We start from the raw sequence: 17,966 nt of genomic DNA on the forward strand, positions 1-17,966 counted from the left end.
AAATCAATTGTGGAATAGCTGACCAAGTTGTTGCTTATGATTATGATGGAATACTATTTTATAAAAAATGATGAGCAGGATACTCTCAGAAAACCCTGGAAAGGCTTACATGAGCTGATACAAAATGAAATAAACAAAACGAGAACATTGTACACCATAACAGCAATATTATATGATGATCTACTGTAAATGTTAGCTATTCTCAACAACAATATTCTCAATTAAATGATCAAAGACAATTCTGAGGGACTTATGGTGCCAAGTACTGTCCATTTCAGAGAAAGAACTAATGGAACCTGAAGGCAGATATGATACTTTTTCTGTTTTTTTTTCCACAGATAACGTTCATGGAAATATGTTTTGCATGATCATTCATATATAACCTATGTCAAATTGTTTGTCTTCTCAATTCAGGGTGGGGGGAAGAGTGAAGGAGAGTGAGAATTTGAAACTCAAAATTTGAAAAAAATATTAAAATTGTTTTTACATGTAGTTGGAAAAATAAATTTAAAAATGACACTTGTATATGAATAAACTTTTATTGAATTTTAGACAATTAGAAAGAATAAAGAAATACAAGAGAATATACTCTCTCTACAGAATGACCGATACAGCTTCCTGAACAATAGCTGACAGTGCCTCCTTTACAATGTCAGAATTTTCCATTTACTTTATAAAAGTATAGACATTCATTTCATTTATTTAGATTTTTTACAAAGCCAAGAGAAGTCAAATGGAATAATATAAGTAGTACACAAAAGTAAATCCAAATCCATACTGATACTGAAATATCTGAGAGGATGAGGTTTAGAGTCTGGCCTTCTTAAAATTTTTTCTGGTGGCAGAAGGGATTTTTTTTTCTTTTTTGTGCAAAGAAGGCACAACATCACGGCAAAAAAATGGCCCAAGAGACCATATCCAAAGATGACTATGCTGATCAAAAAGGATGTGTGTGATAGGGAGGATGAAAAAGGATAATGGAAAGGGAGGATAAGAGACATCCTGGAAGAACTTGCTTTAAAATGAATTATGGATCCAGTATTCTGGATAAGCTACATATTAAGTAATCACATCCCAGAAGCAGCTGCTTGTGCTTTTAGCAATCTGGTTTGATTAAGGCTCTACAGTTAGCAAAGACATTACTTGTGGGCAGGTCTACACAGCACAAAATGATGTGGAGAGTTGGCAAATTTCCCAGTGAATCTGGGCTGTGTAGAGACCCAAGCTGGTTCATTCTGGAGAAAAGGAATACTTTTACAGTCGTGTGAGATGCCTTTGGGTAAAACCCCTGTGCAAAATGGCAACCCTGAGCTGTCACAGAGATTGGGCAGACCTTTCTTACTGTGAGCAGGAGCATATCATAAACGGGGAAAACATCGCAATTATCTCATCTTCCCATTTGTCTCTGCCTTTTCTCTTTGCCAAAAAATAAAATTTTTCCTTAAAAAACAAATTAACTTTCCCCTCCCCTTTCATCTAATAATATCTATCTGTCAAGTGAAAATTATGTAATCTGCCTCAATGCAAGAGGTATTATGTGCTGTTCTCCCAGTGTGATAACAAGAGAGACCCACAGACAGCCCTATAAAGAGAAAGTGCCCTATAATGCTACAGTCCTGGAAGGTGGCCTTCCCTGAACTGCCATGAACCACAAAATAAAACAAAACAGCTCTTGGGTGATGAAAATGCTACCTAACTTACTAAGCATAAACACTGATTCTCAAACCTCTACTTTTTCTTGCTCAGCCTCACACCCTCCTATCCAAAAATAGTCCTCTTTCCAAAATATTTTCTTCCCCAAGGAATAATGAATAAACAAACAGCTGTGATGGCCTCAGGCATAAAACCAATGCTAGAAAGAAAAAGTGGTCATTCATCTATAACTACTAGAGAAATGTTCTAAATATGAGATGGTTCAAGAGAAAAGATAAATAAATAAATAGAAAGGGAAACCTTGATGAAGCCACCTCCTTCTCTCCCTGCTTCTCACTATTGTTCTTTGTGCATGCTTTTGTCGCTGATTCTCTGGGAATGGGGGTGGAGGGTCAATATGAACCATTTCTGCCTCACCCCCTTCCCGTAGGAGATGGTTAGAACATCACTTGTCTAAAGGAACCTTTCTTCCAAAGTGGTTTTCATTATTCAAACACCACCTGGCACTTTAGTCTTTTTTTCAAAAAGAAAGAAAGAGAAAAAAAAAAAGGTAAGTTAGGTATAGATTAGATAAAAAGCCCATCTGGACTGGAATTTGGATTTTTACCCGCCCACTTCTTTCCTGGGCTTGGCACATCTATGAGATTCAACGTGGTGATAAGAATCCCATGAACTCCAAGGGTAGCAATGGAATCATCATGCTGGAAGATCTCTCTCTCTCTCTCTCTCCTTCCCCCCCCCCCAATCTCAAGGTGGAATCCTATTCAGCTCTTCCCACTGTATTTTTTTAAGTGATGTGAGGATGAAGAAAACAATCTCCTTTCCAGCATTCTACCCCTTCTATAATGAAATGTTCTTTTCCTGAACTCTCTCAGCTCTACACTAGTGAGCCTGCCCGACTCTGGGCTGGCACCATGACGGGGACTGCGCCGATCCGCTCCAGGGTGGTCTGGCTCACCGTGTAGGAGTGCGTGTGCTGGGGCCGGGGCTTCCGGCTGATGGACCCGTTGCTCCTGGACACGGCCTGCGGCGAGGGGGCTTTGTTGGCCGTCACAACCAGAGTTTTCACGGATGGCGGGACCAGGTGGCTCCCATTGGCATAGACAGCTGGCATATTGGCACTGCCTGAGTGGAGGGAGAAGGACTGGCGCAGGTCCCCCAGGTGGCCATACGCCTCCGTGGCGCGATGAACTTTGGGGTTGTTGGTCCAGTAGCGACTATTGTAAGTGTTAGATGAGGTGAGCGTGTTGTTCTCTGAAGATGAGACCTCCGCGGGGAAAGCTTTGGCAGATGAAGTGCATTTCGGGGGAAGGTCATCTTCCCTGGAAAGAAACAATGATATGATTCAGAATTTAATCAAGATTTATGTTCTGTCATTACCCACCAACTCAGCTCACTCCCGCCCAGGCTGAAATCATCTGTGTAATATGAACTCTCTTGTTCAAGACTCCATGGTTGAAGGACATGGATAATACTTGGGAGGGTCCAGAGTAGAGTAACTAGAATGGTAAAGGACCTTATGGCAGAGGTAGAATAATTGAAGAAAGTGAACATGATTAGCCCAGAAATTTAAAAACTCAGAAAGGATACACATAGTAAGCACTTAATAAATGCTTTTTCCCCCCTATCATTCATTTATTTATGATAGCTATTTCAAGTAGTGATAACAGTTATCAAGTAATGATAATTATTACTTGAAGAATTGTCATGTGGAAAGGGGTTTAGATTTATTCCTCTCAGCCCCAAAGGGAGCAATGAGTGAAATTTACCAAATGATAAATTTAACCTTCATGTCAGTAAATACGCCCAACCAGAGCTTTCCCTAAGAGGAATGATCTGACTGAGAGAGGTGGTGCATTCCTCTTGGGAGGTTTGCAACCACTCATCATTTATGTTACTTTGAGGATTCCTTTCATACAGGACTGGACTTAAATGGTTGCCATTTAATTCCCTTCAAACTCTCAAATTCTGTGATTCTGGTTCAATCTTCTACAACATTTTAGACTTATAAATAAAAGGGACTCAGAAGATCTGGGTCCTGCAAAGAAATCAAAGAAAGAAGAAAAGAATCCATATGTACAAAAATATAGCAGTTCTTTTTGTGGGAGCAAAAAACTGAGAACTGGGAGAATGTTCATCAAGCGGGGAATAGCTCTGAACAAGCTATGTAGTATGAAGGAAATAGTTTCAGAAATATCTGAGAAGACCTTATAAACTGATGCAAAGGGAAGTGAGCAAAACCAGGAGAATAATTTATCAATATTAACAGTATTATAAAGACAATCAACCTGAAAGACTTAGGAACTCTAAGCAACACAATGACCAATCACAATTCTGAAAGATCCTGATGAAATCAGCTACTCATCTTCCAATAGGAGGTGACGAACATCAGATTACAAACTGACCAATGCAATTTTCTGCAGCATGGAGTAGTCTGCATGAGAGGTGGTGGTTTCTCCCTCCTTGGAAGTTGTGGTGTGTGTGTGTGTGTGTGTGTGTGTGTGTGTGTCGTGTAGGCTTACTTTTTATGTTACAATGGGAATTTCTTTCATATCCGAGTTCAATAGCTGAAAGAGATCAAAAACTTACATTAGCAATGAAAAAAATTAGTTTTGCCTGACTATACATGAGTATAACAGGGGTTTTGTTTTTCTTGCTTTCTCAATTAAAGGGAATTGGGAGGGGAAAAGAAGTAAGGAGGAAAGAAAGCTAACCTTCATTTGAAAAAAAAAAATTTTTTTTAAAAAGAGTTCCAGTCTCAAATGTAATACTTACTCATGTCCTCTATCTTCCAGCTTAAGTAGCCTATTTACCAGGCCTCAAACATTCCATTGCCCACCCTGGAGCTTTCTTCATAGGCCATTGCCTCTATGCCTGTAATGTGCTTCTCACTAGTGCTTTTTAGAAGACTTGGTTTTCTTATATCACACCTCCTCTTCCTTACCCACTACCCCTTCATTACTGTCTTTTCATCATGTTTTCTGTTTCCACGCTCTAACTCCCAGTAGAATGTAAATTCTCTAAGGTGAGAGGCTGTTTTTGTTTTTACTTTTGTCTTTGTCTCCCCAAAACCTAATACAGTGCCCTGAACATAGTAGGCCCTCAAGAAATATTTATTAGATTGTGTTGGATTGAGCCAATTAGACCTTAAAGAAATAACCTAAACAACATTTTAATTTATAAGCGGGAAGAGATGAGAGAGATTTTTAAAAGCTGAGTGATCTTTATTAAACAGGTACAAACATGATCATGTATAGGAGTCAGCCTAATACTAAAACAGCTCAATTTAGGAGCAAGAAGGAGGTTTATATAATTTTCATGGCAAAAGAAGGTGGGCAATGGGCTGATTCAGGGAGGAAAGGGATGAAAAGTTTCAGGAATAGGGGCAATGAATTCTTGGTATACTAAAATAAGCACAAACACAAGATTCAAGTATAGACAACAAGATGAGCAGGATATTTAGAAAGTTTTTTACAGGAAAAAAATAACCTAACAAACATACTGAAGATTATGGTAGGGCAGTGACTTGCCTAAAGTCACACAAGTGGTAAGGTGATAAAGTCACTCAAGTCTAAAGCCCAGCACTCCAAATTCACCATCACCAATATCAACATGACCTCAGGCAAATCACTTCATCCCTCTAAGCTGGTTTCCTCATTTGAGGATGGACTAGATGACCTGGAAACTCCCTTCTCAGTTTAAATTCCATATTCCTCTTCTCCCCTACAAAGGTAGGATATGAACTTTGAGAGTTGTCCAGGACATCTCCCAATTCAAACATTATTCCAATTTAACTTGTATAAGAATAGAAGAAAGGAAGCTGTTGAAGATCCCAGTTCCAGGAGCTACTTGGTAAGTAGCATCAGTTAAGAAGCAATTAACTTTTTCTCTGACTATGGCCAAAGGAACAATCCAAGTGGACCTGCAGGTGATTAATCAGATCAGGTATGGTGTGAGGAAGTGATGCTCCCTCTTTCCCTCAGCACTATTCACATCATAGGTAGTGTCGTTCAAGGGAAAGCTCTCTGGATTAGAAGTCACAGGACTTTGGTCATTCTTCTTACTACTTGTATGAACTCAAGCACGTTATTAACATCTCTGAGTCTGAGTTTCCTTAATTTTAAAAGAAGGGGTTGAGTTAGATGACGCCTAAGATTTCTTCCATATCATAATCTATGATCCTCTATCATACAAGGAAGTAACCAGAATTCAGAACAAGAACAGCTAGCAGTTGCGTAGCACATAAAGGTCTGCAAAGCATTTTAAATATGCTACCTCATTTGATCAAGAATCCAACTGGTCTTATGGAACTATCCTTATTCTTAATTGTAGACCATCTTGCCAATTAAATAGGACCATGGTTCTCTTCAGAGAACCATTCCAGGAGCACTGAAGAGGTAATCAAATCATTTCAATTTATCAGTAATAATAATTATAATAACAGCTATAGAGCACTTTACAGATGCAAAGTATTTCCACACCCACACTCTAATTTGTATTTATAATTCAGTTAAATTTATAAACATTCTGTACCAAGCACCATGCAAGGTGCTGGGGATACAGAGATAAAAATGAACAAAAGACCCTGCTCTCAAGGAACATTCATTCTGCTGGAACATAAAATGTGCCAAAATATAAATATATTCAAGATAATTTGAGGAAGGAAAGAACATTAACAGTCAGAGAGGTTCCGTGAGATAATGAATATGAAGGCACTTTTGAAAGTAAAAAATTATTTTAAAATGTAGTTATTATGATGATGAAGATGAAAATGATAATAATAATAATAATAGTTCCTGTCTCAGAACCACAATCATCTATATGCAGAATGGAATATGCAAAGCAGGCACTATTATGAACTTTTTACAAATGAGGATAGTGGGTTTTAAACTACAAAGTCACTGGTCCTAAGCTATATGTCTAATAAGTAAAGGAACCAGAACTTAAACCCAGTTCAAAGTTCAGCTGGTTAAAAAACAAACAAACAAAAATGCTTATACTTTCCTCTGTGTGCTCACATGCTTTCCCAGTTTTCCTCTCCTAGCTTGGGCTGATAGTTTTGGCACAGCTTTTGCAGGATGTAAGAACATTCTTGAATAGAACTTTTCTAGCTCCAATAATCACTATGGCCTGAGAGGAACTCAGATATCAGTGAGGGTCTACTTTGTTGCCACTAGAATAATAGCAAAACATTTATATAAGAGTTCAAAGGTTTGCAAAAGCACTGTACCTACTGCTATATTATCTCATTTGGTATTCACAGGTACAGGAACTATGATTATTCCCTCTTTAAAGATAAGGAACTGGGATGAGAGAGGGTAATTTGTTTAGGATTACATAACTAGGAAGCCTCAAGACAGAATTCAAATTTGGGGCTTTCTGGCAACTAGGTGGCAAAACAAATAGAAAACTGGAATTTGGCCTTAGGAAGACCATAGTTCAAATTCTGTCTCAGACATTTAAATGTACAATCCTTGTCAGAGTACAACCTCTCTCTCTCTCAGGCTGTTTCCTCACTTATAAAATGGATAATAATAGCACAAACCTCCCAAGGATATAATGAGGATCAAATGAGATAACATGTATAAAGAAAGTGCTTTGTAAATATCAAAGAATTTTATAAATGCAAGATATTCTCATAATTATTCAAGACCAAATGCTATATATTATGATGACACTGTGAAAGTTAGTTACTTATTGGTCCCATACCCTGGAAAATCAATTAAGCTGAAGTCCACCAACCTTTCTTATTTCACTGACATGTGCTTACAATAACTGATAATTTTATATATTTTACATATATTATACAGAGATTATAAAGAGAGAAGGGAAAAGAGACGGAGATAGAGAATGAAAATGAAAACATTTGGACATACTAGGAGAAAAGAAGTTGTCTTAAGGTTCTATTTTGTAATGGAAGCCATCTTATCATCTCACCTGAACCAAAAATTCTGATAGTGACAGCCAGCAAAGAATCATTGCCACAGCTACTACCTGAAGCATAAATCTATTCTACTCAGATCCAGAGATGTTAATCATTTTCCCAAGGTCACATAGGTGGTAAGAAGAGTGGTCAGAATTGAAGTCCAAGTCCTATGACTTCTAATCCAGAATGCTTTACCTTAAACATTATGACCAATAGTCATTTAGAGACTATAATGACTATTGGTCATATTGTTTAAGGTAAAGCATAGTCTCTAATTGAAGATCTCTTGCAATGGAAGATCCATCATTTACTGGATCATCCTGTTTCAGTCTTTCCCAGTATTAGGATTCTAAGTCCATATATTTCTTTTGATTAAAACCAGAATAATTTAGCATGATAAGTCATCTAAGTTTGGAATATTAAGTCTTTAAAGCTGTGCATGTATGGTATAAGAAATGATGAGCTGGGTTGATTTTAGAAAAACATGGAAAGATTTGAATGAATTAAGGAAAAGAGGAATGAGCAGAAGCAGAACACTGTATACAGTAACAGCAATATTGTCTGAAAAACAACTGTGAACAACCAAATTATCCAGAATAACTACAAAGGACCTATGAAAGAAGATGTTATCTATCTCTAGAGAAAGAATAAATAATCAGAAGAATGCATGGTTGATTTACATATATTTATAAATCCATGTCAAATGATGGACTTCTCTAATGCAAGGTGGGGAGGGAAGGAAGGAAACATTTTGAAACTTAAAATATGACAAAAATTAATAAAAAAATAAATTAGAATAAAATTGTGCATATGTTAAGGTGAAACCCATCAATAAATAAGCAAAACAAACCTCTGTTGATAGTTCTATACTCAACAAAATAATACAGTTACTTAAAATGGTCACTGTCCTCATTAAAGTTTCTTAATATATCAAAAGGGTACAAAAATAACTAGTTTAAGGAACAAAAGCATAAATACACAGAATTTCACCTTTGTCCAAGTTCTATCTTTAAAGGGGCTAAATCAGAGGAACAATAATCAGTTAACTGTAAAACCAAAAAGAGCTGTCAACTAGGCCCCACTTGCTAACTGGATGATCACTGATAGCCTTCAGCTTATTATCTTCACAAGCGAAGTGAAGTGCATAGTTAAATCTGAGTTATCCCTATAATTCAAATATCCAAAACACTATTATTGAAGAAAAAAAAAGTATGTGGCCTACACTGTCAAGATCTGTTAACTCTAGCTTGACATTAATTTACCTGTAAAATAAATGTATTCCTAGAAAACTGTCTGCAAGTGAAGATCTATTATTATAAAATCAGATTTTTCCAATTAATTTTCAACATAATGAGTTTCCAAAGAATGGGGGGGTGAGGAATATGGGAGAGAGAGGAATGACTCCAGAGTATAATAAGAATCACACTTAAGAAATCTAACATTACTTTGAGAAAGATACCGTCATTATTGGGTTATAGTCTATATTGCATTTAATTCTTCCACACAACCCTGTTAAGAAATTTTATCCAAATGGACAATTAATTCATTTGACTTCAACACATTCATTAAACATACAATATTTAAAAAGAGGCCATTTGCTTTATTTTCATTTCACTGTGAGTTCTCATGGATAATAATATAGGACTTTTTTTTTCTTTTGCCACGCTACATCTGACTCAAAATCTATAGAGCCCAATATTGTCTCTAATAGTATCATCAAAGAATAGTTTGTTGGACAGATGATAGGAACTTCCAAAATTGAAGAATATATCCTCAAATCATATTTGTTTCCCTTAACTTATGACTCTACCATCCACAAATTTGTACAGACGTTCCCTGAGCCCAATTATGTTTTCAATCCAAACTATCTGATGGGGAAAATGAATATTAATATTATCCCACCTGGGAAGACCATCATATGAAAGGTCTAGATGCTATTCTTCATCTCATACATAAATTTATTTCATCACATTTGAAACTTTCTCTGAATAGTGATTACTGTTCTCCATAATGTTACATCTGTGAAATGTACCATATTGCATAACAAGTCATACCACAGTGTCCCTAATAGCATGATGACCAAGAGGTTGGCCAAGAATTACTACATACAAATTTTTTTTCTTCCTACATAAGTGTCTCTGAAGCTACCGATACAATAATCATAGCGACTCGATTGTATTTGGCACTTTAAAGTCCAAAAAAGTCCTAACAAATTGATAGTGAATAACAGCCCATCCTGCTGCTTGACTGTCCTCCAAGCTATTTCCTCTGACTCCATAGACCATTCTCCACAGTTAAACCTTTTCTTCCTTTCTCAGGCCCCCAACTTTTCAGTTGGGAGACACTCTCCTTACCACTCATCCCTGACACTTACAGCAAATGATTTAGCCTTCTATTTCATTGAAAAGAAGGAGGCCATCCAAAGGAAAACACCAATTTCCCCTCCCCCAAAAATATCAGTAACAATACTATGTCTCTATTTCTTTCTTCTGGACAAAGATGTATTACTAAGGCTAATCCCTTTACCTCTTTACCTTAGACTTGTTTTATGTCACAGACTCTTTTAGCCACTGAAGTCTATGGCTCACTTCTAAGACTAATTTTTTTTATGTCAACTAAAACATATAGGTTACAAAGGAAATCAATTATGCTAAAATACAGTTATTGAAATGTTAAAAAAAATTATAAGTGCATGGACCCTAGGTTAAAAACCTGTGCTTCATCCATCTCCATGATTTCTTTCCTTCTCTCTCTTTCTAAAGCTTACTCCAGCAATTATTATTTTTCTCTCATTTATCTTCAATTTCTCATTTTCCATTTGTTCTTTCTCATCATCCCCAATCCTCAAAAAGCCATTCCTTGAACCTTCTACTCAACCTATATATAGCCTTATAGCTCTCCTCTTTAAATACCATTTTTAAAGTTATGCACATATCCACTTTTCCAATATATACTTTCTTGATACATAAAACCACTTAACAGCCTGATAACCTACCTCTCTCCCCCCAAATGTTTTCTTGAATGCAAATTAAAACAGCACTGAGGTATCACCTCACACCTCTTAAGATTGGCTAAGATGACAGGAAAGAATATTGATAAATACTAGAGTGGAGGTGGGAAAACTGGGACACTAATGCATTGTTGGTGGAATTGTGGAATGATCCAACCATTCTGAAGATAACTATGGAATTTGGAACTATGCCCAAAGTGCATAACCTTTAACCCAGCAGTGCTATTACTGGGTCTGTATCCCAAGGAAATCATAAAAGAGAGAAAAGGACCCACATGTACAAAGATGTTTATAGCAGTTCTTTTTGTGGTGGCAAAGAATTGAAAAGTGAGGGGAAGCCCATCAATTGGGGAATGGCTAAATAATTTATATGTGAAAGTAATGAAATAGTATTATTCTATAAAAAATGAACAAGCTGATTTTAGAAAGGTCTGAAAAGATTTACACAAACTGATGCTGAGTGAAATAAGTAGAATCAGCAATACAGTGTACACTGTAATAGCAAGAATATGCAATGATCAATCATGAAAGAGTTGGTTGTTCTCAGCAGTTCACTGATCCTAGAAAATCCCAATAAACTTTGAGTATAAATGCCATCTACATCCAGAGACAGAAATATAGAGAATGAATGTAAATTAACACATACTAAGTTCACTTTTTTTTTTCTTTTTCTTCTGTTTTTTCTTCTCTTGGGTTTTTCCCTTTGTTCTAATTTTTCCCTCACAACATGATTCATAAAAAAATGTGTATTTAAAACAAATCACCTCAATTTATCAATCTGGAATGTGGACAATAATAATACTTAACACTGATTTGATAATTCATTGTATTAGGACTATTGGTAAAATTGGAAAAATGATAAATTCTTTTTAGATCAATATTCTTTTTATTAAATTGTTATAGTTCTAATTCTAAAAGAAAGATATTAAATTAAATATTTGAAACCATTATTTTTTAAAAAAGGAGAAAGAAAATGTTCTTTCAAAGGGACATCAGCTATTCATCAAACCAATTCTTTGGTTTTTTTTGTTTTTTCTCTCTCACTCATCAGGCCTTTTCTTCCTTGACTTCTCTGTAGCATTTCCCACTAAAAAAACATGTTCTTCTCTCAGATACTTTTGATCCCCTGATTATAGGGGGATCTTTTTTTTTTATGTCAACTATCCAGAGGTTTGTTTTCTTCTGGTTTTCCAACAAGCTAAAAGCCCCTTTTATTACAAAGTTCCTTATTCCCTCCTCTTCATGACCCTTTAAATGATCCTTGAAGAATTATTTTTTGCTTTATTTTCTTCTATCTGTTCCTTTGGCAATATCATTCACCTCCGAATTAGCCTATGTTTAAGTATCATATAAATAAAGATAACTCCTGAATCTATCTTCCAATCCTCGTTTTTTCATGAGCCTGTATGTCTAATGATGAAAAAGTATCTTCACCCCCCAACCAAAAATTAAACTTGAAATACAAAAATTAAAAGGAGAAATCAATAATATTGAAAGTAAAAAAACTATTGAATTAATAAATAAAACCAAGAGTTGGTTTTATGAAAAAGCCAATAAAATAGATAAACCTTTGGTAAATTTGATCAAAAAAAAGAAAGAGGAAAATCAAATTGATAGTCTTACAAATGAAAAGGGGGATCTTTCCACCAATGAAGAGGAAATTAGAGAAATAATAAGGAGTTACTTTGCCCAACTTTATGCCAATAAATTTGATAATTTAAGTGAAATGGATGACTTCCTCCAAAAATATAGGCTCCCTAGATTAACAGAGGAGGAGATAAATTGCTTAAATAGTCCCATTTCAGAAAAAGAAATAGAACAAGCTATTAATCAACTCCTCAGGAAAAAATCCCCAGGGCCAGATGGATTCACATGTGAATTCTACCAAACATTTAAAGAACAATTAGTCCCAATGTTATATAAATTATTTGAAAAAATAGGGGATGAAGGAGTCCTACCAAACTCCTTTTATGACACAGACATGGTACTGATACCTAAACCAGGTAGATCGAAAACTGAGAAAGAAAATTATAGACCAATCTCCTTAATGAATATTGATGCTAAAATCTTAAATAAGATATTAGCAAAAAGACTTCAGAAAATCATCTCCAGGATAATACACTATGATCAAGTAGGATTTATTCCAGGAATGCAGGGCTGGTTTAATATTAGGAAAACTATTAATATAATTGACCATATTAATAATCAAATTAATAAGAACCATATGATCATCTCAATAGATGCAGAAAAAGCATTTGACAAAATCCAACATCCATTCCTAATAAAAACTCTTGAGAGTATAGGAATAAATGGAATATTCCTTAGAATAATCAGGAGCATATATTTAAGACCTTCAGTAAGCATAATATGCAATAGAAATAAACTACAACCTTTCCCAGTAAGATCAGGAGTGAAACAAGGTTGCCCACTATCACCATTACTATTCAATATAGTACTAGAAACGCTAGCCTCGGCAATAAGAGCCGAGAAAGAGATTCAAGGAATTAGAGTAGGAAATGAGGAAATTAAACTATCACTTTTTGCAGATGACATGATGGTATACTTAGAGAACCCCAAAGACTCTGCTAAAAAGCTACTAGAAATAATTCAAAATTTCAGCAAAGTGGCAGGATACAAAATAAATCCACATAAATCCTCGGCATTTTTATATATCACCAACAAAATGCAACAGCAAGAGATACAAAGAGAAATTCCATTCCAAACAAATGTTGAGAGTATAAAGTATTTGGGAATCCATCTACCAAAGAAAAGTCAGGAATTATATGAGAAAAATTACAAAACACTTGCCACAAAAATAAAGTCAGATTTAAATAATTGGAAAGACATTCAGTGCTCTTGGATAGGCCGAGCGAATATAATAAAGATGACAATACTCCCCAAACTAATCTATTTATTTAGTGCTATACCAATCAGACTCCCAAGAAACTATTTCAATGACCTAGAAAAAATAACAACAAAATTCATATGGAAGAATAAATGGTCGAGAATTGCAAGGGAACTAATGAAAAAAAACTCAGAGGAAGGTGGTCTAAGTGTACCTGATCTAAAGCTATATTATATAGCAGCAGTCACCAAAACCATTTGGTATTGGCTAAGAAATAGACCGGTAGATCAGTGGAACAGATTAGATACAAAGGACAAAAAAGGGTACATCTATAGCAATCTAATCTTTGACAAACCCAAAGATACCAACATTAGGGACAAAAATTCATTATTTGGAAAAAACTGTTGGGAAAACTGGAAATTAGTATGGCAGAAATTAGATATGGATCCACACTTAACACCATATACCAAGATAAGATCAAAATGGGTCCATGATTTAGGCATAAAGAGGGAGATAATAAATAGATTAGAGGAACAGAGGATAATCTACCTCTCAGACTTGTGGAGGAGGAAGGAATTTATGACCAGAGCAGAACTAGAGATCATTATTGATCACAAAATAGAAGATTTTGATTACATCAAACTAAAAAGTTTCTGTACAAACAATACTAATGCAAACAAGATTAGAAGGGAAGTAACAAATTGGGAAAATATTTTTAAAAACAAAGGTTCCGACAAAGGTCTCATTTCCAAAATATATAGAGAACTGACCCTAATTTATAAGAAACCAAACCATTCTCCAATTGATAAATGGTCAAAGGATATGAACAGACAATTCTCAGAGGAAGAAATTGAAACTATATCCACTCACATGAAAGAGTGTTCCAAATCACTACTGATCAGAGAAATGCAAATTAAGACCACTCTGAGATACCACTACACACCTGTCAGATTGGCTAAGATGACAGGAACAAATAATGATAAATGTTGGAGGGGATGTGGGGAAATTGGGACACTAATACATTGCTGGTGGAGTTGCGAAAGAATCCAGCCATTCTGGAGAGCAATCTGGAATTATGCCCAAAAAGTTATCAAACTGTGCATACCCTTTGACCCAGCAGCGCTACTACTGGGCTTATATCCCAAAGAAATACTAAAGAGCGGAAAGAGACATATATGTGCCAAAATGTTTGTGGCAGCTCTTTTTGTTGTAGCTAGAAACTGGAAGATGAATGGATGTCCATCAGTTGGAGAATGGTTGGGTAAATTGTGGTATATGAAGGTTATGGAATATTATTGCTCTGTAAGAAATGACCAGCAGGAAGAATATAGAGAGGCCTGGAGAGACTTAAATCAACTGATGCTGAGTGAAATGAGCAGAACCAGAAGATCACTGTACACTTCAACAACAATACTGTATGAGGATGTATTCTGATGGAAGTGGAGATCTTCAACATAAAGAAGAGCCAACTCACTTCCAGTTGATCAATGATGGACAGAGGTAGCTACACCCAGAGAAGAAACACTGGGAAGTGAATGTAAATTGTTAGCACTAATATCTGTCTGCCCAGGTTGCATGTACCTTCGGAATCTAAAGTTTATTGTGCAACAAGAAAATGGTATTCACACACATGTATTGTACCTAGACTATATTGTAACACATGTAAAATGTACGGGATTGCCTGTCATCGGGGGGAGGGAATAGAGGGAGGGGGGGATAATTTGGAAAAATGAATACAAGGGATAATATTATAAAAATATATATATAATAAAAAATTTAAAAAAAAAGTATCTTCACTTGTATATTCTCCAAGCACCAGAAACATGATATGTTCAAAACAGAGATTATCCTTCCCCTACATCATTTTTATTTATTTGACTTTTTGAGGTTTCCAAGAAATACCTGTGGTATTTCTGACTACTTCCTCTCCTTTACTTTTCATATCCAACTTTATATCAGGGAGAAAAGTATGACCCTAACAGAGTTGATAGTGAACAGGGAGGAACCAAAAGTCATGATCAATCAACAAAGCCAAGCAACAAGGATGCAAACCCTACTCTTAAGAAGTTTATATTCTAATGATAAGCCCAAAAGATAGAGAGGTAATCCTTGATTGAGCCTAAGCATAGGGTAGGGAAAGGGTACCCTCCCTAGGATATATGTATATTGCAAAAGAAATACTAAAACTAATCTCTAGATCTTCTGCTGGACTGGTTATGCTTTTTGTTGGACTGGGGAACAAAATCTGGAATTTGCCATTCGAAAGAGAGAGTATGATTATCTTATGTGATGTACTCTTTCCATTGTCAGATCCTTGTGATCAAGAAGAAAGGCAAAGTCCCAAGTAATCAGGGATAGAGGCAGCAAGACAAAAGGAAGACATAGTGTTGCTTTTTCCAAAGGATTTTTAATTTTAAATAAATAAAAATATTCATTTTTAAAGTATATAAAGAATTAGGCTTGATGGTCAACACAATGAAGAAATGAGAAGATGGATCTCTATTTTAACAGAAGAAGAAGGGAATCATGGGAGTGGGATGTTACAAGTGCCATCAGATAAAATTGGAAGTTTTCGTTGGTTTTGTTGAATTAAAAAAAAAAAAAACTATCTTTGAGAAAAGGGAAAACTCACGAGATCAGTGAGGAAGCATATTGTAAAGGAATTTCACAGAAGAACAAAAGGCAAATCAAGATAATGTAGCATGGTGAATAGTACGCTGGCCTCAGATCCAAGAAGAAATATTTTCTAGTATAACTCTGAACACATATTCGCTTTACCTTTAGACAACGCACTTCACTTGTCAATTTTCTTAGATTTAAGTTGCAAAGAATGGAGGTATGGAGGAATAGTATGGAGGAAATTTTCTCCACTAAAAGCTATTTATCACAGGTTTTGTCCTTATCCCTATTCATTAAAAAAAAAAGTCTTAAAAAACAGATGAATAGAGTAGTCCCAGTATTGTATTGTCTGATTCATGCTTTACACCGGACTTGTGTCCCCTATCAGTGATAGATTCTATGCATCAAAAATTGTCCCTTCTGATATTCTGATTTAGAAAGAGAAAGGACACCAGAAAAGTTCACTGAGGCAGGATTTGTAGCCATGTTGGACAATTAAGAAAAAAAATACAAATTTGATGATGACATTATCATTTGAAAATCCAATCCCAAAGCTACAAAATAGTCAGCAACATAGGATGCAGTCACAGATTTAAAATAGCATTTTTTTCATCATGTCATGAGGTATGTGGGTGGGATAGTATGGTCTATGCATAAGAACCTTGCAAGTTTGCCCTAAATAAATCATCCTAAGGATATTGTCAATGGTCACAAAATCTGAGCTAGGACCTGAAAAATTATACATGGGCATTAATCTTAAAAACCATAGCTGGAAAGCCAGTAAGGAAATTCTCATTACTAAAGCAACAAAAATATAAAGAGACAACCAACCTGTAGCTGGCTATGTCACCAAGTGCAAACTTTGACAAACCTTATCTCATTAGGGATCTCTTCCTCCTCTTCCTCTTTATTTCTGTTTCTCCAGTAAAAGAACGCCACAAGCATCAAGATAAGACACAGGATAACGACAACCGCAGCACTACTCACGACTCCTGCAATGACACCAATACTCCTAGGCTGGGCTGTGACATGCATTGAAAAAAGAAAAACAGCATCGGCTCAATATTGTATATACACAAGAGATGCCACCAAGAAAGCACCTAACACTCAGTCTGTTTCATTCACACACACCGGAATCTCCACTAATGAGCTGGCTAGGATTTTCATTCCATCTTTTTGTTGGGTCCCAAGTCAGGAAAACTCATCTTCATGGATTCAACTCTGGCCTACAACACTTCCCAGCAATCACTGAACCCTGTGTGCTTCAGTTTCATTACCTATAAATGAGCAGCAGAAGGAAAAGAAAAACTACTCCAGTATCTTTGCCAAAAAAAAAAAATGTCATTATGAAGAGTTGGGTACAACTGAAAATCACTGAATAATAATGTCAAGGATTCATTGTAAGGTTGGCAAAATTCAACCCAATTTCCTATGTTTTCTCTAGGGATAGTGGGTGAATGAAAATTAATCATCATAATGTGAAGCTGGTCTCAGAGTGGAGAGAATTTGGGGTCAAGTCCTACAGATGACACATCCTGTCTGTGTGACCTCGGGCAAATCTCCGGACCCTGAAGAGTCCACTGACTGAACCACAAGCTTTTCAGTCATGTCCAAATGACCCCATTTGGGGTTTTCTTGGCAGGGATACTGGAGTGATTTGCCATGTCTTTCTCCAGCTCCTTTTAGAGATGAGGAAACCGAGACAAACTGGGTTAAAACTCTTTAGGACTACAGATTGTAGAGAAGATGCTGACCTGCCCTTCTCCCTACTCTATCATTTACCTCTTCCCTTTGGTGCAGGGGTGATAGCACAAGTTACTAATGAGATAGGAGTTAACCAATTCAGTACTTCCCAATGAGACAAAGGACAACCAGACCTTACCATCTGACCTGGGTCCCAGATCCCAGAACTG

The 17,966-nt window shown here is 36.1% G+C and overlaps 1 protein-coding gene across 4 annotated transcripts in view; it reads right to left on the reverse strand.

Moving 5' to 3' along the window:
* Positions 1–249: 249 nt before the first annotated feature.
* Positions 250–17,966, reverse strand: part of IGSF11 (immunoglobulin superfamily member 11) — a 219,770-nt gene continuing 202,053 nt past the window's right edge. For 3 of the 4 annotated variants that reach the window (XM_074301300.1, XM_074301301.1, XM_074301302.1), the window contains exons 6-7: positions 16,925–17,075; positions 259–2,975 (exon numbers count right to left, since the gene is read on the reverse strand). In XM_074301300.1, the coding sequence (XP_074157401.1) occupies positions 2,531–2,975; positions 16,925–17,075 (596 nt within the window). In that variant the 3' untranslated portion in view covers positions 259–2,530. Of the gene's footprint in view, positions 2,976–16,924; positions 17,076–17,966 lie in introns of all 4 variants that reach the window. The other variant, XM_074301303.1, reaches the window with a different exon arrangement.

The sequence above is a fragment of the Sminthopsis crassicaudata genome, chromosome 3 (assembly GCF_048593235.1).
Source record: "Sminthopsis crassicaudata isolate SCR6 chromosome 3, ASM4859323v1, whole genome shotgun sequence".
NCBI lineage: Eukaryota > Metazoa > Chordata > Mammalia > Dasyuromorphia > Dasyuridae > Sminthopsis > Sminthopsis crassicaudata.